At 36.9% G+C, this 23,629-nt stretch overlaps 1 protein-coding gene across 5 annotated transcripts in view; it reads right to left on the bottom strand.

The window, feature by feature from the left end:
* mad1l1.L (mitotic arrest deficient 1 like 1 L homeolog) overlaps positions 1-23,629 on the bottom strand; it is a 501,886-nt gene that overhangs the window by 301,845 nt on the left and 176,412 nt on the right. For all 5 annotated transcript variants that reach the window (XM_041575521.1, XM_018234121.2, XM_041575523.1 and 2 more), the window contains 1 exon segment: positions 3,690-3,830. In XM_041575521.1, coding sequence (XP_041431455.1) covers positions 3,690-3,830 — 141 coding nt within the window.

The following is a 23,629-nucleotide window of genomic DNA, read 5'->3' as shown; positions in this document are numbered from 1 at the left end:
TCTATATATTCTTCTTCTGACTCTCTAGTTTTCAAATGACACTAACACCATCTGAAAAAAAATATCCTCTGTAAGGCTACAAATGTATGGTTATTGCTGCTTTTTATTAGTCTATGCAGGCCCTCTCCTATTCCAGTCTATCCGCCAAATGAATGCATGGTTGCTAGGGTAATTTGGACAATAGCAACCAAACCGCTGAAATTGCAAACCAGAGAGCTGCTGAATAGAAAGCTAAATAACTGAAAACCACAAATAATAAAAACTGGAAACCAACTGAAAGCAAATTGTCTCGGAATACCACTATCTGCATCATACTAAAAGTTTACGTAAAGGTGAACAACCCCTTTAACCTGGCAAAAGGAAGGATAGGAGCATTACAAGGCTGGGAATAAGATTGACAAGGCCCCTGGGGTGTAGCACAATTAGCATTAAAGGTCAAAGTACTGTCACAGCCAGAGGGTTCCATGCAGTAGTCAGTCTGCCCATTTCTGTTGCTTATTCCACAGAGGCTGCTTCTCTGGCACGGGTAGGAGAGAATTGGAACCAAAGGGACGAGCATCTAACTGGCAGGCAGAGACGCATCCCGAGTCGGACATCAGGGTATGCCAAGAGGGGAGTAATTAAGCGAGTCTCTGAAAGCAGCTTGGGTAAAATGGGCTGACTGCAGTGGGAAATCAAATAAAAGTCTAAAAGGACAGTTTTCTTCCAGCAGCGGTGATGCTTATCGAGATCACAAGATCTCCCTCAGCTTTTCCCGGACATGGTTACACTAATAAAGCCTCAGTATTTACAGGATCATGCATGTTGAATTTGCATACCGCTCAGGGGATTGTGTTGACATTAGAGCAATCCAATGAGTCAACCATACTGATAGGCAAACTCTTATCCCCTTAGAGCCTGGCAGATATAAATACCAAGGGCAATGATTACACTAGTGAAATAACCATTTTGGGTTTATTTATTTTTTTTGGTGAAAGGGGGTTAAAAGGCTTTCAGTGCAACCCTTGGTCTAACTGGCAGATAATACAGGAACATATGGACTATAATGAGTCAAAACTGTCAGGCTGATAATTAACTGATTAGAGTACATATGGTGCTTGCAGACACACTAAATCACTCCTTTATGCTAAAAAAAAAAAAAAAAAAAAGGCAGGGAACTATTGAAAGTGTCAGCGTGTCTTCCCAGCATCTCACTCTCTTCATTAATGTTTCATACGGTGCCAAATGTGTTGTAATAAAATGGCTCGGAGTGCATTTATATTTATGTGAACTCCTCCTAAAAGCAACCGAAGCTCGGCTTGATGCGGCTACTGAAAGCCAGCGAAGCAGTTGAGCTGTAGGCAGCGCCAGATACACACCGGCCTGCAGGTTTCTCCTGTCGTGGAAGTCATGGTGATATGAAGAGAACACAAGGGAACACGGTCATGTTTAGGACAACTAAACCAAAGGCTGCGGATCAGTTGACAGTGTTTTTATTCAAAGCAAAACCGGAGATGGGGTTTTTTTTTCCCCCTGCCAAAACAAGCTGCTCAGTGAAGATCACAGCCTCCCGTAGGGACTATTTATACTTAGTAAAAGTGGGATGAATAGTGACAACAAACATGCATACACACATTAATCACTGTCATCGTCCCGCAGAACGACTGCCTTCATTTTCCCGTCTCAAAGCCGAGAACTCAAATAGAGTCAGAGAAAAGACTAAAGCAATACATATTGCATCCTGGAAATGTTTATTAGAAAAATACTCACCATAACACTGAAATTAGGAAACAACGTTCTAAATATACTGCCATTAATAACAATAAACCTAACAAATCACAGTGAAAGCTTGGTAATTTTCATTTTTTTAAATTTTATATCTAATTCAGATAACAGGCCGAGGATTGGGTATTAGTTTGATGTAGAGGGTGATATTCTGAGAGAATTAGAAATTGGTTTTTATTTTTTATCATTTGTGGTTTTTAGCTTTTTAATCAGCTACTATCCAGTTTGCAATTTCAGCAATCTGGTTACTATGGTCTAAATCAGTGGTCCCCAACCTTTTTTGGCAAAGGGACCGGTGAAGGAAGGAAAATTTTTTTGCAAGGACTGGGGGTCAGAGGGCAGGAGGGGTCGGTCCAATACGGCCAGTCGGCTTTAATTGGGGCTAGGCTCGGCGGCCCAGTTCAGGATTGTCCGCAGTCCGGTTCTGGTTGGGGACACCTGGTCTAAATTACCCTAGCAAAAATGCATTGATTTTAAAAAAAAGAGACTGGAATATGAATAGGAGAGGCCTGAATATAAAGATGAGTAATAAAAAGTAGCAAAGAACAATACATTTGTAACCTTACAGAGAATTTGTTTTTAGATGGGGTCAGTGACCCCTATTTGAAAACAAGAGTCAGAAGGGCAAATAATTAAAAAACTATGAAAAAAAAGGAAGGCCAATTGAAAAGTTCCATAGAATTAGCCATTCTGTAACATACTAAAAGTTAATTTAAAGGTGAACCATCCCTTTAAAAGGAAACATTTCTTATGGAAAAGATAATGCAACACCTCAGCAAGTAAAAGTGTTCACTGTAATGCCAACCTTGCCTCTGTATGACCCTTGGAAATGGTTTTTATGCCTAGCAGGGCTCATTACTACACTTAACCTATAACAAATACTTAAATTAGGCCACCCTAGCCATCTAGAGCACATACTGAGCTTGGCTAGTGAGCTATCAATTAAGACGCCTGCTGCAATCTGCATTTTAATTCTGTGCAACCACCCATTAGGCATCTAGAGTAAATGAATAGCTTAGCCATTCAATGTGTTTCGTTTAAAAGGATAGCGAAAACTCTAGGTGGGAATGTTGGTGAAATGCATGACACTGATTTAGATACAAAGCAAGGGCAATATCTAAAATGCTGGAGTCCATACTTTCTCTATTATTAAATTATTAATAATAATAATAATAATAATAATAATAAGGGTTCACACTTAAGAAGTTTTGCAAACTACCAAAAATATGTTTTGGATATGATATGAGCAGATTATATGACCTAATATAATTTGACAGTAGTTATCTTTCTTTAGCTTCAGATTTCATACTGTTACAATGAGGGGCACTCATGTTTGAATATACTTGTTTATTTATTGCCAAACAGTTAACTGATTATATAGATTATTTTAACACCATTAGATTATTTCACAGTAATTTTTTTTTTTATAAAAGCAAGAGAGCAAATAAATATTCTCCCCAAACCTTACCCAAACTGACCCATCCTTCTCCAACTTACTGCTCCAAGTTCCCTGTTGGTGGAGGTCAACCTTGCAGTTTCGGAACCAGTCCCATAACAATAATTGATGAACTACAAGAAGTGCATATCTGGTACACAAATGTAATTTCAATGGTTTTGTCTTAGTAATAAGAAGTAATAAGAACCAGGGTTGTATTAAGGCCTGGTGCCACCCTAGCTACCGGACCTTACAGGACCTCCAACATAACGCAAAGGTGCATGTGATGTCACTTCTAGTCTACGTCACTTCCCTCCCTTCCATGCCACGAGGCCTGCACCCCTCACCTACCCCCCCAGTTCTGCTGACAGATTTCTGCAGTAAGTACTGCCCCCCAAAAGCTGCTGCCTTAGGCATAGGCCCATGAGTGTCAATATATAGATATGCCCCTGATAAAAAAAACTGCCCCTTTGTAACTTGTACCAGTTACCTCCATTTCAGCATTGTGGTCCTGAACCTTCTGTAGAATATCTTCTGCTTCCTTCAAGCGGCGGCTCAGTTGGGGAGAATGTTCTGTTGGGGTCAACTCACTATCATAGGAATCCAAAATGGCTCTCATTCCGTCCCGTTCCTGCATAGATTAAAAGGAGTGGTACAATATGAGTAAGAGAGAGAGGGAAAACAAAAGTCAATTGAAAATAGAAGTCATTACTAGCAGTCTCAGCAATATTCCATTCCTTTTCAGAGATACGTAATCATTCAACAGTAAGGCCATTTTATCCACTCTGATACATCACTTTGTACACATGGACTCGTGTGCCTTTCACAATACACAATTCCACTGCATTTTTCTTAACGGCCATGAAAATGTATGAGATTATAATTTCTCAGAATTGTGTTCAAAGAAAACCCAGAATGTAAGCATTTGCATGTTTTTGTTCTAATATTCATGTAAGCCATCAATAGACACACAGAACTTAGTCTATAGATTCCATAAAGGCCAATGACATAAGGATGACAAATGGCCCACGGCCATAATCTTCTGCTCTCAAAGATGTCACTCTATATTACTGAGACGGCACAACACTTTGAAAGAAAAGAATATTATTTAAAGGTTATTTGGCCATTTCAATAGACAATAAGGCAACATAGCAGATGGCAGATGCCAACCATCCAAGCAAAAGGAAAAATGTTATGCCTTACAGGACTATTTAGACCCATGTTATATGCTGACAGAGTCTTTTAGCTGGAGGAGAACATACATTTAAGGTTTTTACCAAACCACATGCTGATATTTCATTCAGTGATGTAGTGTCAATCCCTTTTCCTTCAGTTGCTATGCAGTGGAATGTTACTGTATCAGGATAGTCCATGCTGAATAGTAGGAGTTAACTGCTGGATAGAGTCCAGAAGTGGCCTGTTTACAACGACACAATATCACGCTGACAATGGATTAGCTGTAGATAGGGCGTATTTAACAAATGAGCCTAGTAACATTTTAGTGGTACTTAGCTTTACAATCTGTCATTGTGTAAGCTGCTGATTTGGAAGCCCACCAAGTTCCTTCCGAGTTCTTTTAATCTGCAGTGCATCACCGCAAAGGCCAAACTACATTGCTGCAATATTATTTTTGAAAAACGGCAGCTGAAGGCGTTCTGACATTAACAGCTTATCAACCATTTTAACAGAACCCTGGATTAGGAAAGGTATATTCTCATACCAACTATGTTATCAAAATGACAAATGGGACTGTAATTCTTTAAAGCATAGGTTCTGCTGCATCAACAGGGCTGGAGGAATAATACATGTGCTGCCAAGGAGGGATACACTGCCAAGGAATTGCTACAGTCTGTCTGTTAGTAGCAGGTAAGAGATGACTCTAGCGATAGGAGATTTAAGGAAACGGACAGATAAGGGACATTGTCAAGTGTGTTTGGGCCTTGCCAAAACAGAATGGTCTTTTTTTTTGCCTCTCATTTTTTCATTTATCAGTTTTCAGAGCCAGTAGGGGACCATGGACAATATTTATTGTAAAATGACACACTACCCAGTAGAGAAAAACAAAAGTCCTGTATTGGAAATGCAAAGGCCATAAAATAAATTTAAGGTAGATTAACCTCAAACTCGCAAAGGCTCCATAATAAGTTTACCCAAATATAGAGAAATGGTTCATTGTAGGGGCAAAATTGCACCAATGTAGTTTCACACAGCAAACAAGAAGGATAACGGCACATCGTGAGTAATACGCTGGTACAGAAACAACAAAACACACATGCCGTCGGCAACTTAAAAAATTCATTTTATTTTGAATTATTATCCATTATTGTATTTTAATGTAATACAATAATATTTCTTTAATATGTATAGGCATATCATGCAATACTCCTTGGAAAATGGCATTGCAGTAAAGACCTGGGTAACTAAAGACCCAACGCTACCTTGACAGTTTGCAGTTCTACACAAATAATATAGTTTGGTCTTTGCTGCAATACTCTGCAATACACTGCATTTTGAAAGAACGCAGAAGGGCTTCCCCAAACCTGCAGCTGACACAATGACAGACTGTAAACCTAAGTACCGCTAAAATGTTACTAAACCTTTACTACATTGGCCTTATCAAGAGCGGATATTGTGTAGCTCTTAACAGGTCACATTTGAACACCATTCAGGGCTCCCCTGCAACACCAGATCTCCCGTGTGGTCATAGGGTCTGCTGATAGATAGTTACGCCACTGATCCCATTCCTACCAGTCAAAATATACTGGTGTGGGATCTACGAAGTGTAAACCCGATATACAGAATGCTCAGCAATATACGTCAATGCCATTTACCATAGAGGTAAGTTTAGGTTTAAAAAAAAATTGTAATTTATGAATTCATTAAAAGATGAACATAGAATTATAAGATGTTCAGAGGATCTTTGTCACATTGACTATGCAGAAATTCATTTTTATTTCAACCTGACATTCCGTGTATGTACTCTTGTATTATTCAATGTACTTTGCTGTTTTTCATTTGCTATACAAGAGGTGGCCAAGAGCAGCTTGTGTAACTGGCTTCCCTAGAAACAGCATATGGCATAAATATATATATATATATATATATATATATATATATATATATATATATATATATATATATATATATATATATATATATATATATATATATATATATATATATATATATATATATACATATACATACATATATACATACATATAAATATATATATATATACAGGGACACCATCTATTTATGTATATATATATGTATATATGTATATATATATGTATATATGTATATATATATTTATATGTATATATGTATATATATATATTTATATGTATATATGTATTTATATGTATTTATGTATATATATAAATATATATATACATAAATACATATAAATACATATATACATATAAATATATATATATACATATATACATATAAATATATATATACATATATACATATATATATACATATATACATATATATATACATAAATATATATATATATATATATATATATATAATATATATATATATATATATATATATATATATATATATATATATATAAATATATATATATATAAATATATATATATATATATAAATATATATATATATAAATATATAAATATATATAAATATATAAATATATATATAAATATATATATATATATATAAATATATATATATATATATAATATATAAATATATATAAATATGTAAATATATAAATATATATAAATATGTAAATATATATATATATATAAATATTAAATATATATATAAATATATAAATATATATATATATATAAATATATAAATATATATATATAAATATATAAATATATATATAATATATAAATATATATATATATATATATATATAAATATATAAATATATATATATATATATATATATATAAATATATAAATATATATATATATATATATATATATATATATATATATATATATATATATATATATATATATATATATTCCATAATACTTGTTCATTTAGGGACACCATCTATTTCCAAACGATTTCCCTTTATATCATACACAGAAGCTGCTCTGGGAATAAAGAAATTTCACATTTTAATCTCCACGTTCTTTTCAAGATCTTCGCAACACACAACATTTCTGGCATCCAAGGGATTAACTGTTGTGCAAAGGGATTGCCAAGATGCATGCCTACCATCTCATTGCTTAAAGAAGCCACCTAATTAGCTACCGAGCAAAGAAAATTCCACAAAATCAATAAGGGGAGAAATTAAAGTTACAAATCTAACTGAAGCCAGGCGGGATCCCTTGTGAAAATCTGTTCCTGGGGTAAAGTTTATCTAGTGTCATAATTTTATTGAAATCCTATATCTTCCTATTGACTTTTATGGTTTCCAGCTAGAAGCGAGGGTTATCATTATTGGACGCTCAATGCTGCTCTAAGGGACAGAAAGAGGGCTTTTTCCTACCCAGTTCTCTAAACAAGCTGTAATTGCCTGCTTTATTGATCAATAAATCTCAAAACTGCCTCCATTCACAGGCATTGTTCTTCATTCAGTCCACTGCGCTCGCCTGTCGCGTTTGGGGAGGCAGAGAAGTTTGGGAAACAAAGAAATTGTTTTCTCATTAGCGCGGAAGTGTACATCTGCTTTCGGTAATGACTTTTCCACTCTATACGAAGTCGAAGATAAAAATGGAGTTTGTCCACTTGAGCAAACATTATTTCAAATGAAATTGCAGGTGTATGTCGACCATTTATAATCAGTCTTGTATTTGGAAGCACAGAGCTGGATAATTGAGGCAAACCCTGTGTAAGGACTGTACTTCTAGGGGGCATAATATATTCCCGTTTTTTATATCCTTCACCCGCTCCATTCTTTTTTTTTTTGTGAGCTGACGAAAAAGAAATTTTTAATCAATGCTGACAGTGAGTCTTAATGAATGCTCGGCAGTGGTGAAATATAAACTATTTTTCCCTCATTAGGCTTAGAAGCTCAGATAATTAATAAAAACAGGAACAGAAGCAAAGACAACTAAATGAAGGAAATGTTGGAAGCCAGATGTGACTATTGTATTAATCAGCTACTATTCTGTCTTTTACCCGCAAGCCTCCCCCACCAAATAATTATTGAGAATATTGAGTGCATAACAGTAGAATATATTCAAATGAAAAGCAAAGTAGTTGCACGATTTGGCAACTTAGCTTCCAATACACGTACCCCCCCCCCCAAAGTACATGATTGACTGCATACACTCGGAGCAGTTTGCAAACAGAAGGCATACAAGACTCCCCCTATTTAAGAGTGAGAGATTCTTATTAAGGGCAGCCTAAAGTGCCATTTCTATACAGTACAAAGCATCAGTCTCATCCCACAACAGAGGATCTTTACATCCTGCCTACAGCCCTGCTGATGTAAGTCAAAAAAGAGTATGTGGATAGAAAAGAGATAAAGAGTGGGTTCAGTTTTATTCTGGAGCAGGGTAAAGCTGAAAGGATGAACAGACACACAGAGACAGAGATTAGAGAGAGATGGATGGATGGATAGATGATAGATAGATGATAGATAGATAGATAGATAGATAGATAGATAGATAGATGATAGATAGATGATAGATGATATATAGATATAGAGAGAGAGAGATAGAGAGAGAGAGAGAGAGAGAGAGAGAGAGAGAGAGAGAGAGAGAGAGAGAGAGAGAGAGAGATGATATACAGATAGATAGATAGATAGATAGATAGATAGATAGATAGATAGATAGATAGATAGAAATTCTTATTTAAGAACGTGGTAGAAAATTATAATCTGAATTTGGTCTCCCATTTTCAATATTCAGATTTTTTAGAATTTTGTTCTGCTGCTTGACATTCCAATGGCTTTCTGGTTGATGGGTTCCCACTTACTACAGAAACCCGTCAATGGTTTAGAAGATAGATAGCAGGGGACTTATACAGAAAGACAAGCAATAAAAAGTAGTAGTAACAATAAAAATCTAGGCAAGCAGAGTATGAGCTTTGCGGTTGTAGGGGTTAGTGACCCCCATCTTCCAGATGGAATTAAACGTCCTTCTAAATAGAGAGACATTATAGGAAAGCAAACTGCTCAGAAACCATAAAAAATATGAATACGGATTGAAAAGTTGCTAAGAATAGATCTATAACATACTAGAAGGTAATATTAAAAGGGAACCAAACCACATAACACAGAACCCCATAATACAACCATCACCGTTATTTGTTTCATCAAAAAGTATGAGTAAATGCTGAAATCCAGGTATCTAACAGTTGTTCTCTTTCTGCATCATTTGAAATCCTGGCAGGGAAGGAGGGACTAAACACTGATGTTACAAATTGTAACAACTGCTCCACAGCTTACAGACAGCATGCAGGAACTACATATCGCTCTCCATTTTGGAATTTCAGCAGCTGATTGCTAGGGTCGAATACACCCAACAGGCAGTGGCTTGAATGAGAGACAGGAATGTGAATAGCAGGAGGACTGAATAGAAAGATAATAAAAAGTAGCAACAACAAGAAAATTGTAGGCATATAGAGCAAGACTTTTGCCAGTGTCCCTCATTTGAGAGCTAGAAATAAGCAGAAAACCAACCCACAGTGTAGGACTATGGCTAACAATGCAATTTGGACAGATATTTCCCCAATATTAAGCTAGTATTTCAAGGGACATATTTACTAATCAATCTATCCCTAACTAAGTGCATTATTGCAGAAATGCATGTTTATTATCAGCTAGAAAAGTTGAAGAGCCGGCTGATGGAGGTTTTAAGCTTTAGCATAAAGTGATGGCACTTCACTTAACCAGGACACTCATGAAAATTGCATCCTCCATAGAAAACGGATTATAATATAGCTATTAACCAGATGTTTTCCCCAAGCATCTCTGGTGAAATTGGAGGCTTGGTCAGCTTACAAGAAATGAAGAGTGTTTACAGAATTCAAAAAAGTATTTATTAACTGTAGAAAATGCTTATGCTTTCCTGTCACCTTTCATACGTCCAATTTTCAGATGCTTAGAAGCCAAAGAGCTGAAGAATTTACATGGGGGAATATAATATAGTGAATAAAGTACCCCCTCTTGTAAAATATAAGGATATTATAAGTTACCGAGGAGTTTCATGAACATATAAAAACACGAGGCCGAAGGCCGAGTGTTTTTATACAGGTCATGGAACTCTGAGGTAACTTCTAATATCCTCATATTTTGCAACTGGGGGTACTTTATTTATTATAGTACACAAGTTTAAGTGAGTCATGTGACAGAAATGACATCAGAACTCACCGTTTATAAGGATATAATTTACAGGATATTCATGGCTTTTGTGTATTATAGTGGAATTAAACACATAAACCTAATAAAAAGGTATGGTGGAAATTCCATATTAAAATAGAGGGTATGGGGTGGTGATCAAATTATTTCCGTGCATGTGCTTTGATAAGAAATGTGTAAGCGATTAATGTACACAAATATTTAGACTTTGTACCATAAGCAAAGAGGTGATAAACCAGTCTGAAGAGCCTCCTGGTCCAATGAAGATTCATGCCTGTCTACTCTGTCCCCTGGTGGTATGTATCACCAGGCATATTGAACTGAGTGCACTTGATAATTTACCCAGGTCTACACAGTCCATTGGTGGCATCACCAGGCATATAAAAAGTATCTGCACGTGAGAATATTCCCAGGTCTACCCAGTCCCTTGGTGGCATCACCAGGCATATAAAGATGTCCAGTAAGTACCTACAACAGCTCAGAGCATACGGAGTGGCCAACCAGCGAAAATACAGAGTTAAAAGAACCTGGATGTATTTCAGAACTGTTACAGCAGTCTTAGGCAAGAGGTAGCTCCAGGGGAGCTGTATGGATGTGGCAGCGCCGAGCAGGTTACTAGAGGCGGCAAAAAACCTCCCCTGGTACCTTTGAGAGCTTCAGACAGTTCCTGCATTACAAACAGCCCTGGGTAGGTCAATTCTATATGAAGCATTTGCTGAGCTTTAATTGCATTAACATACAGTCATATGAAAAAGTTTGGGAACCACTCTCAGCCTGCATAATAATTTACTCCACTTTCAACAAAAAAAAAAAAAAAAGATAACAGTGGTAGGTCTATCATTTCCCAGGAACACCTGAGTACTGGGGTGTTTTCTGAACAAAACAAATGTAAGATAAGTAGCACAAATAAAATACTTAAGAGTCATGAACAGCCTGTAAAATATATCTTTTGTAATACACAAAAGCCATGAATATCCAATTATATCCTTATAAACGGTGAGTTCTGATGTCATCCGTTACAAACGGTGAGTTCTGATGTAATTTCTGTCACGTGACTCACTGAAACTTGTGTATTATAATAAATAAAGTACCTCCAGTTGCAAAATATGAGGATATTACAAGTTACCTCGGAGTTCCATGACCTGTATAAAAACGTCCTCGTGTTTTTATATAGTCATGAAACTCCTCGGTAACTTATAATATCCTTATATTTTACAAGAGGGGGTATTTTATTCACTATATAAACACAGTTCTTGGTGTTGTCATAAATTAAAACTGGTGTAATATGTCACAAATGACTCACTGAAACTTGCATGCTATATAGTGAACACCGTACCCCTATTGTCAAATATAAGGATATTATAAGTCACCAAGCAGATCCATTAGCACATAAAGGCACAAGACCAACAGCCAAGTGCTTTTATACAATATCTCTGTCTTATATATCTCTTTCTCTATAATTATGTTTCATTCACTCTAGGTCAAACAGCCAATACTTACTGGTCCATTTGCATGGAAAACTAATACAGTCCCCTAAGTGTTATCACAATAAATAATGCAACACATTAATGTTTTATCTGGTCGCCCATAATTAATGGCCAGTGCATGGTGATAACCAATGAAATGCTTGCATATAAATGCCATAAGGCAAAGTAAGCCAGACTAAACCTCATCAGAAATATGTAAACAGATGCATTTATGAAAACTAAAACACTAGCTTATGTTAAAATCTAAATAGGATTATACAGAAATTTAAACAACATGATTATCGTTAACCTTTCAATATTATTTAAGCCATAGGGGAAATTTTGCAGCTATAAAGTGTAATCTCCAGATTAGGTAGGATAAAGAATGTGCCAGGCATACTCGCACTCGGACATAATTATTCCCTACATATTAGTTATTCAACTGTTTGGGATCTACTTACTGAATTATTATTACGTAGGAGCAATATCCTCAATTCAGCAGCGGAAAGACTGGCTATTGGGCCAAGAGCTAAACTTTGGGAACAAGACATTTCCTTAAACATATATTGCAGTTGGTTATCAGACAAGTCCCACTGGGCCCCCAGCAGTTGCAGGGTGGGTATGTTTCCTTTTTAGTTTCACCCATGTTTTCAGTAAAATGATTGGTGAGTTTCTATGATTGAAGCAGCAGTTGGAGAAAAAAACATCCATCAAGTTCAACATTTTGTCCTAGCAAAGAATTCTGATGGTGGCCCTGAGTGACAGTATTATGCAGGATATGGGAATGTAAACTTTGTGTGTGTGTATAATGGCATACAGAGATAAAAAGAAAGAGAATAAACTCAGTAAAAAAATCACATTAGTTCTGGTTTCAGTGAATTCAAAGGCCATCATTCAATCTAAAATGCTATTTTTCACTTTTAAAAAGCCAGCATATCCTACCAGGCTATATATTTGTAGAGCAATAAAAACAAACATTGTGACACATAATGACAAACTACCTCTCAGCACGAAACAACTCCCATCTCCTTTGCTCTGGTCTGGCTTGCAATCTTCACTTTTTATGGTGTGTAGCGAGAACAAATGAACTAATAAGCCAAAGTTACAATTTAATTAATTGCTTTGCAGTCAATTCCTGCTGTGGGGATTTACAAACACATACAAGCAGTGGTTTGGCTCTGTGTCTTCGGGTTCCTGGAACAGAGTATGCTTGTGGATTTACTGTTATAATATAGCAATGCAATGACACAAGGAGCCAAGCAATGTACATAATCCTAAAAGACCATAGGAAAAATGAAGCAGAAGCGTTTGGAGAAGAGAATATTCTACAAACAGTGGATCTTGATGCTAGTGGGGTACCTACATTAATTATAAATTAATGTGTTTGGGAACAATAGCTAGCCTTAACACTTGTGATTTGGCTAGATAAATACATAAGAAACAGTATGAGAACAAGTACCCCATAGGATAAAGATCCCCCTCCTGTGAAGCTACACAAGAGTCTACACCCCAAGCAGGAGCTTTGATGTGAAAGAATTGTAAGAGGTAGAACCACAAATAGGATAACAGGGAGCAACGTAATAACTACAAAATAAGGATCATTAATTAGGAGCTTTAATTGGCAAATTCTACAAAAAAGAGCATTCGGTAGCTTCCCTTCTCCTTTAAGTATAGATACCATACAATAGATTCCAGTCTCTACCTTTCACTACAGTTGAGGCCACATGTTCTCCAACCTGTGTAGGTGAACTGCTGCAGCAGGCTTAGGATGCTGGAAATACTGTTTGCAGGTGCCAAACAACAAACTTTGTATATATTCCATATTATGGAGTCATCCAATGAACATTCTTGAGGGCCATATCAACAGATCATTGTCTATACTGGCTTTATAAAAGGCTGAGAGGCCCTAAACGTTCTGTGACCGAAACCAGCAAATAACTGAATTTATCATTCCGAAGAGTGATGCATCATTCATGGATATTCAGTACACTGGTTCACTATAGTTCTTTGAACATATCCCAAATTAGAGGTATTCAACCTGCAACTGTTGAGCTGTTGCTGAGCTACAAATTCCATCATGTACCCAAGGAGACTGAAAATGTCTGCAAGGCCAAAGATTTCACTTTCTTGCTCTAAGAATCGAAAGCAGACAAAAACGTTCCTGATTCACATTCCCTTTGTTGATTAAAGTTGGCCAAGCATCTCCCTGCTTTTCTAAGATGCGGGCAGCTTTCCACAAACTCAGTCTACTGCTGCTCAATCAACACTGCTTGGCTAACGCTGCTAAAACAAGCACTCTTGCATATAAAACATATTTATTACTATTTATAGAGGCATTCTGCTTCAATAATAATTGCTTCATTATGGACAACAGAAGATAAACAGCCTTCTTAGGCAGAATACACAAGCATAGCTATAACTTGCTGCTTACTCCATAAAGCACATTCAAGCCTTTGACAATGATGTGAATCCATGTCTAAATGGCCTGCCTATTTTCCACACTGACAAGAATGACTCTGCATGGTTTCCCCGATGTATCTGTTGATGATGAGTCACTTCATTTCACATGTACCTTTTATGCAAAAATAAAGAGTTGTGTAAGTGCTTTGAGTGTTTCAGCTAGTCAATTAAACTTAAATACAGATGATTACTTGAATAATCCAGTCCAGAGCTTGCTAGATTTATCAGGAATGAAACAAACAATATCTTGAGGATCAATGTATGTGTGTACAGATGGCTAGATAGGCATAGGGTTAAAATGAGTTTTATCATTAACTCTGTTCTGGGTTTATATAGAATCCAATATACTCTAATGTATTTTTCCTGGGGGTTTACAATGCTCAGACACTCACCATGTACCTACGTTAGCTGGGAAAAGCAGTCCCATCTGCTCTAGCATAAAGTGTACAGTACATGTTCTTACGTCATCGGGTTGCACCTAATACAGAGTTGTAATCCAGTTTAGTGTGGGTCACACTGATTCTTGTTTATACACTGAAAGTTACTCCTTAAGCAGTAATTAAAAAGGTGATACATACAACCTTCACTTTCCTCTTGAGAACGATATCTGCAACTAACACTTAACCTACAACTGTAGAAGAAACTGTACAAACCCCTAAATCCTCCAAATGCCTCAACCATGAGGACATGACCATCAATCTGCTAAATACATGGTACTGTATGCCAGATAAAATCCATTCAACTTTCCTTAACTCTATAGATCTCTGTAGGAGGAAATGCAGGGGTAAGAGCACTTTATGCCACATATGATGGACATACCTGCTGCAAGTCAAATCATTAAAAGTCCACTGATTCTGTCACTAGAACTGGCCCTTCTGGGTCTTCTATTCAACAAGTGCCATAGACATATCACAATGCCAATTGTATTCACATGTAGATCTTTACATGCCAGGAACTTTAGATCATGAACTCTACCAACATAAATCCTCATCTAAAATGAAAACGACAGGAATGGCACACCTGGACTAAACAAACCCCTTTGTAAAACCTTCTGTTAGTAAAAGTTTTAATTCACTGGACTTGTACCTGAAATGTTCTACAATCTCGTCCTTGATCTACCTTACAAATGCAATCTCCTCAAGATATCACAAACCGTCCTCTTCTCTCTGTGTCTCTCGCTCCCTAACACCTTCCCTGTTTTTAACGTAGTTAAATTTGTTACGAACTTATGGGTAAAACTCCATAAGAGATTCTGATTAGATTTTGCCATGCAACTGCACACAACAGCACAAGATTTGTAGGATACTAAGAAAGCTGATCTCCATATTGCTAGAATATAAATTCGGATCAGATAAAGTTGGATGATGTGTTTTGTTCATGTATCTGACAGTCAATGTCTATGGGAAAAAAAGCCGGTCAGACACCATCTCGTCGGATGAAGACACATCAGACAGTAGTGTTGCATTGGATGGAAATTTTTCCATGTAGTTTTCACATCAGATTTTTGTATTAGTCGCATTATATTTTGTACCCTTGTGTGTACATGTAACTTGAAGATTGTGTTTTGAAGATCTCCCATGGAGTTTAGCCCTATCAGACCAAAACTAAAAAACTAATATGATATTAAAGGACCCATATTTAAAAACAATGGAAGTGCTACTGATCTGGTCAAATTAGCTACAAGCATACAAAAAAGAGAGGGGATTAAATAATGCACATTCCCTGGTCCCCTGAGTTATATCTATCCTGGATTACAGCATGTGTAAATGATAGGGTAAATCCAAGGGTTAGGACAGGAGAGCTCTATGAGCAGTCAATTGAAAAGTTGAATTGAATTTTTCATTTAGAAACATTATAATAATATACACTGAATGAGCTATTGAGATTAATCAGCCAGAAGACCCATATGTGATCAAAACAACATTAGTACAGCTGGGAAGTATTTCAGAAATTTGCATTTAATGGTACAAATTTCTTCCTACACGTGCATATTGTGTATAGGACACTGGCAACATTTCTCCTGATTACAGATCATTTTCTATAAGCACAAAAGCTTGTAAAAGAAACCCAGGCGTTTTCAAATGAGTCTATTACCAATCCCTTGTCCTTCAAAACGCATTTTTGCTGTAATAGGATTCTCAGCCACCCACCCTAATTGCTTCATAAAAGCCTCCACAATCAACAGTGGTCTGTTAACTCATCAGGACACACAGAAAGCAAGTGTTGAGAATCTGACTTATTTAGGCCATGTCCAGAATACACTAGTGGTTCCAGAACAGCAAGACATTAACTTCACATTCTTAAGCAAGGCTCAGAATTTTAAGCCAATTACATATAACATTAGAGTAAAGAAACCCTATCAAGTATCACCAATTCTGTTCAAAATTCATGCAATTTGACCTGTCTTTATGGTGTATTCATCACACCAACCCCTGAAGCTACAGAGTGGGGGGAAAAAGTATCTAGGGGGAAGGTTAAAAGGGGTGTCCAATTGTGACCCACACCCACCCTAACCAACGCCTAATTTGGGCAAAGGTAAGAAGTAGTTTGACAACCGAAGGTCTCCAATGACATTGGTGGGGAGAGGGAACTTCGCAAAGTAAAACCATCACACCAGCAATGTAGTCAGGGACAGGGAACACATCCACAGCGTACAACTGAAAAACGGTCTACCGTGGAAGGCCATGGTGAATGCCACCCAACCTGAACTCCAACATGGATGCATTTGTTTCATGCACTTGGATTTTTTTTTCTTAATATACATCTATTTTCAGGTGGGAGTCATGCTGGTATCTCGGATGAGTATAAGATGAGTATATATCTCATCCACAAAACATTGTCCAATTTGAATGCCGCTGTGTATTCTCGGAAATTCATCTTTGTCCTCATTCAAATGTAGCAAGGTAACTTCTCTAAAACATTTTCTCCAAGAAGAAATTAGTATGGTAGAAATTAGTGAAAGAGGTGACTGAGATAACAAGGTGGCAAAGTGGCTGCTTTATCTTTATAATGGCAGTTTGCTAGCCTGAACCTGGAGAAGTTTCTCTTTCTGAAAATGTGTTCTACGATTATGAAGAGAATTTGCCAAAACTTGTAATACTAGTTTAAAATGCTGCTTAATAAATATGCATAATTGGTAGCAATGCGGTAATGGCGGAGCTCACCCAGTGTGTCCTGTCTCCCAGCCGACCGCTGCTCTCGCCATATGCCACTCAATTCCAACCGGCTCCAACATACACATTAGAACTCGCTCGGAACAATCCAGGAGGCAGAGTAATATCAATCCGGCTTTATTTCAACGCTTAAAATTACATGGAATGGAGGGGAATGTGAATCGCTCTAACGCGTTTCGTGCCTACATCCTTGGCACTTCATCAGAGTGAAAAGCAAAACCTTTTTGGTTCAATAGAAGTGTTGGTGTTGAGGTGGGTAAGAAAAGACGTGCTTTTAAGGCTTTCAAATCATTTATAAGGTACAAGGAGGCCAACAAATCATGTCAACCAACAAACATTAATTGTACAAGAGCAATGGAGTGTACATACAGAGTAAGCGGGATCTAACAGCAACAGTGGATAGGCATATACTCACAGCACCTTTGGTCAGTATCAGTCCCCATAGGGATGAGAACATGTACAGAGCAGCTGCTAGGGGTACACCAAGCTTTCAGCCTTTTCCCTAAGTGGAACCTGAGGTCTCACATCCCTAGGTCTGTACACTTAGTCCCTACTTCTGGGCAATTGGTACACAGGATCATAATCCCACTCCTAGAGTGACCTCTTAGGGCGAGTAGCCTATTCTTACTAGACCTGACCTGTCTAGGTTCCACTGGAGCTCTGCCTGCCTGCTCAGGCCAGGGCTAACACAAAATGGATCCTGAGCACATGGCTGCCCAGGACTTTATACTTAAGCACAGTAACATCTACTAGTCACTGTGTGAACACCAAGGGGCATAGCTTTAAGCAGGAATATGAAACAGGTCCCCCTCCTAACTGTATTTTAGGATCCAGTTAGGCATCTATAAATCTAGGGGACTACCTGCTAAATAATACTGGGAGACTAATTTACCAGTCCCCTACACTAGTATTTAGTAATTTGCAGATATTAACACTTGTCTATAAGTAAATATGCCCCAACATCTCTCAGAGATGGCAATAGTGCTCTTTCGTTTATCAGTCCATAAATGCATCGTTTATGCATTTGTAACAAAATGCTAATTTTACTGCATGTCCGGTCTGTATAATTTTTTCAGGCTACAAATCTAAGAAGATGTTTCTACTAAGTACTCTGGAATTCTCCCATACTCTTAAAAAATTTCAGACTATTTAATTGTATCTGGTGATAAAATTGACCCTAGTCTGTTGAGTGACTTTAGATTGTAAACTCCACTGGAGTAGGGACTGATGTGAATAATGAACTGCTAAGTTTTGCATAAACATATTGGCACTATTCATATAAAGAACATTATTATTGAAGTCGACATGCTAAACTTTCAAAAACACGGGCAGAGTTATCTACTGAAATAGCAACTATGGTGTATAATGTTATGAATTAAGTCTCCATATTGACTCTTTTAATGATCAGTATTTTGCACAATATATCCCTACTTCTCAAGCGTAAGTGCAAAAGAAAGAAAAATTGTGTAATGTATGTTAATTATACAACGCTACTATATAGCTTGTGCCATACATTGTTTTCAATACACCAGATTATAACTTATAACTTTTCTTTAAAGGGCATGTAAAGGCAAAAAAATAAAATCCCATTTTTTCTTTCTAATGAAAAAGAAACCTATCTCCAATATACTTTAATTAAAAAATGTGTACCGTTTTTATAAGAAACCTGACTGTATGCAGTGAAATTCTCCCTTCATTTACTGCTGTGGATAAGAATTGTCAGATGGTCCCTAACTGCTGAGCAGGGAAACAATCATACTTATGAACAGCAGGGGGAGCCCCCACCTTACTTCCCAGCCATGCAGAACTCAAAGCAGCTTTGTTTATGACGATCCCTAAGCAGCCCAGACCACACTGAACATGTGCACAGTCTTAGTCTTGCAAAGATGTTTAACAAAGTTACAAGATGGTGACTTTGAAAGCATGAATTATTTGTTTGATTAGGCTTGTGGTGCAGTAAGTTCATGTTTATATTTAGTATACAAAATACAGCATTTCCAGCCCTATTCTATTTTAGACTTTACATGCCCTTTAAAGCAGTGGTTCACCTTTAAGTTAGCTTTTGCTGTTATAGAATGGCTAGTTCTAAGCAACTTTTCAATTTGTCTCCATTTTTTTTCTCCATATTTTTTTTTTTTTTTTTTACTTTTTCCAGCTTTCGAACGGGGGTCACTGACTCCATCTAAAAAACAAATGCTCTTGTCAGGCTACAGATTTATTGTTATCACTACTTTTTATTACTCATCTTCTGGTTCTCTCCTATTTATAGTCCTTTCTCTAGTTATAATCAGCGTATGGTTGCTGGGGTGATATGGACCCTAGTAACAAATTGCTTAAACTGGAAAACTGTTGAATAAAAATCTAAATAACTCAAAAACCACAAATAATAAAAAATGAATATCAGTCTCTGCATCATACTAAAAGTTGAATCAAAGGTGAACCACCCCTTTAAACTGACACACTTTTAATCCAAAGAAGGAAGGGGGCAGTTTTAAGGATTAAAATAAAACATTTACAGTTTATTATAATGTAAAAGCACAGGTATTAAACACCTCCACTAAATACCCCATTTATTTAGCTGAATATAGGTATATATGATCTGAAGTTGGTCATTAGTCATCAAAGCAATTCATATTTAGTAGGGATGCTGTAAATCTCAATTTATTTTTTAGAATACTGAGGATCCAGTATTTGACATATCCAAAACTGATGGATTGAACATCCCTAATATTTCAATAATTTATTGATTTAAGTTTGCAGAAAAGTTAATGGTGTAGTGTTCATATGTGGTAATGAACACAAAAATTGCAGCCTTACAGAGCAGTTGTTTTTCAGATCAGTAACGTAACTAGAGGGGGGCGGGCCCTGGTGCGGGACGCGCATCTGGGGCCCCCGCCCTCCTCCGTACGTGATTTTTAGCCCACATTTCAGTGGCGTGTGAGCTACCGGGGGGCCCTGAGGGGGTATGGGTCCTGGCCCGCTCGCACCTCCTGCTCCCCCGGTAGTTCCCGCCACTGTTTCAGATGATGTCAGTGACCCCCAATTTGAACGCTCCAATCAACTGAAAAGTTGCTTTGAATGAGCCATTCTATAACATACTAACAGTTAAGTTAAAGGCAAACCACCCCTTTAATGCAGTTACCATACTTTTAAATTAATTTCTATGATCTCACACACGGTACCTTATATTAGTAGTCATCCACAGATTGCCATTGCATAGACCAATTCTCAGTGACACAAAAAAAGTTCTTAATATAAAAAAAACCCAAATGATTGTATGAATTGACTAACTGATAGTTTTTTAGCCATGCAACTTTGATAAGTAACATCTAAAGAGACTGTTAAGATTTAATTATTTGGCTATTTATATATGCCCTAGAAAAAGCACATACTGTAGCATGTGGACAGGCTACTTTCCTGAGTTCAAATTGGAGATTAGCAGGGGGGAGAGACTTCAAAATACGCAAATTGTATATAAATGGCTAAAGCAGAAGTGGACTGGGCTTCAAACTGTGAGTAAGTGTCGTACTCGTAGACCTGACTGAATACATGCTTTTCTGAATGCTGCTTTCCTAAGAACGCGGGAGAGCTCAAGCTTAAAATACATTAACTAGCCATTAAGAATAACAATGCCGGTTACATGGTAACGCACTTGAGTCACAAAAACAGATAAAGCAATGGCATATCTTCAGATTAGTTCCCACCATCGCCGCATGAATGTTTCCGAGAAAATGTACCTGAATACCAGAGCTAAAGTTGCTTTGAATTCATGAACTAGACATAAAAGGCTTATATTTGAGCTGAAAATCAAACATAAAACTCACCAAAGGGCTTATTTATAAATTGGCGTATGAATACTCTACACATCGTTAATGAAAACGGGGCATTGCGGTACAAAATATGCTGTATTTATAAGATAAGTTGCATATCTTCTCCAAACATCCATGACTACATTTAAACATGGATGTCCTCGTCACATGTTTATTTTAGTGGTAGATTCCTATTAATACTCCATGGCCAGTATTCCAGGCTAGATGTCTAAATGGAATTAGGTTCTTCTCAAACTGCTGATGGTTCCTACAAACAACTGCACGCATATCAGACACGCACTCCAGAGGAAGAGGCAATATAATGAAGTGTTTAATTTGCACACAAAAAAAAAAAAACACACACACACATTGGGGAACTGTAACGTTACATTAATTCCAGGGTTAAGTCAATCTTGGTGACTGTCATGGATAAAGGGATTCCTCGCAGGAAAAAGAGCTGATGAGAGAATTCTTGTATTTTTTTTTTCACTTAGAGCACTTGACATATTTAGAAAACTCTGAAGTAATTACCTGCTGGATTTAAATAAAATTAAGAACTGGAGGAGGCTGAGGCTACTTTCATCTATTCCTTTATGGTTTACAAACAGATCAGTAGCATTAACTTTACTACCATTGAGCTTAATTAGCTTTAACAAGCAACTAATACTCTTTATGGGATGAGGACGATTAGCTTTGTGGCATGTGAATACTAATCTCAAAATGAGAGGAAACTGTATATATAGTTGGGGTTAATGCACCACCTTTGTTTCCTTCTATTGACCACAGTCGGGAGAACGCTGAATAGAAATCACTTGAATCCCTAACTGTGCAAATATCCAGCCTTCTTCATTTTGCCTGTTATAGACTTACATTTTCCCATATTAATTCTTTTTCTATATGCATGGGTACAGGTTAGTGACTTGATATCCATAGTGCTTGGGACCTGGATATTCTTCCTTACTAGAAAATTATGTAAACATTAAATAAACCCAATAGGTTGGTTCTGCTTCCAAAAAGGATTAATTATATCTTAGTTGAGATCAAGTACAAGCTGCTGTTTTAATATTACAGAGAAAAAGGAAATAATTGTTTTAAAATGTTGGATTATTTGGATAAAATGGAGTCTATGGCCTTTCTATAATTTGGAGCTTTCTGAATAATATGTTTCTGGATAACGAATCTCATACCTGTATAATACATGGGCTGATTATAATACAAGCCTGTTTACAAAAATTATGGGACACTATATAAGATGTAAGTAAAGAGAATGGGATGATGTAAATAATTTCAACACTATGATCAATTACAAAAAGTACAAATACAACAGGTCAAATGTTGAAACTGAGAAATGTTACTGTTCCCTGAAATATATACTCTAATTTTGAATTTGATGCCAGCAACATATTTTTTAAAAAATTGGGAAAGGGCAACATAAGACTGTAAAAGTTGTGTAATGCTAAAGAAACACCTCATAGGACAGGTCAGTAATATGATTGGATATAAAAATAGAGGCGGGACTCTCTGCAGAAAAGATAGGGAGGAGTACTCCGCTCTGTAAAACACTACAGACAATTTAAGAATAGTATTCCTCAATGTAAAATTGCAATGAAGTTGGGGATTTCGTCATCATTAGAAACATGATCCAGAAAAACCATCTCCTTCTCCGGGCCCAAGCTCATTTCACATGGACTGGGAGGAAGTGGAAAACTGTCCCCTGGTCTGACCAATCAAACTTTGAAATTCTTTATGCAAATCATGGATTGATCCTGCACCCTTTAAGAACTGCACAGAGGACTTGGCCAACATCACTTTGAAAATACCAAAAGCAAACATAAGAGTATTATCAAATTATGTTACCTGGCCTACAGTTTTTAATAGTTTATTTTTTATTGATATGCTAGTAAAACAAGATGCCAAAGAATGTGTGTTCATTAATGCCTTTTTTTGTCTGCACTCCTTAAAGGAGAAGGGAAGTTACAAAGGCAGTTTATTGCCAGTACATTAGCCACAATAGTGCATGCTAGAACACTATATTTATCCTGTAGAACAGAGGTCCCGAACCTGTAGGCCGCTGATGAGTATGGGCTCAACAGGGCCACCGAACCGAATTGCGCGTTTGACGCGAACGCAGCATGTTTGATGCTGCGTGTGCGTTTGGACGCAGCATGCATTTACGTGGATGCAGTGTGCGTATGGGTTGCCGTGTCACTAT

Source organism: Xenopus laevis, chromosome 9_10L, assembly GCF_017654675.1.
Source record: "Xenopus laevis strain J_2021 chromosome 9_10L, Xenopus_laevis_v10.1, whole genome shotgun sequence".
Taxonomy (NCBI): Eukaryota; Metazoa; Chordata; class Amphibia; order Anura; family Pipidae; genus Xenopus; species Xenopus laevis.
The sequence above is the reverse complement of the archived record's forward strand: the minus strand, read 5'-3'. Positions and strand labels throughout refer to the sequence as shown.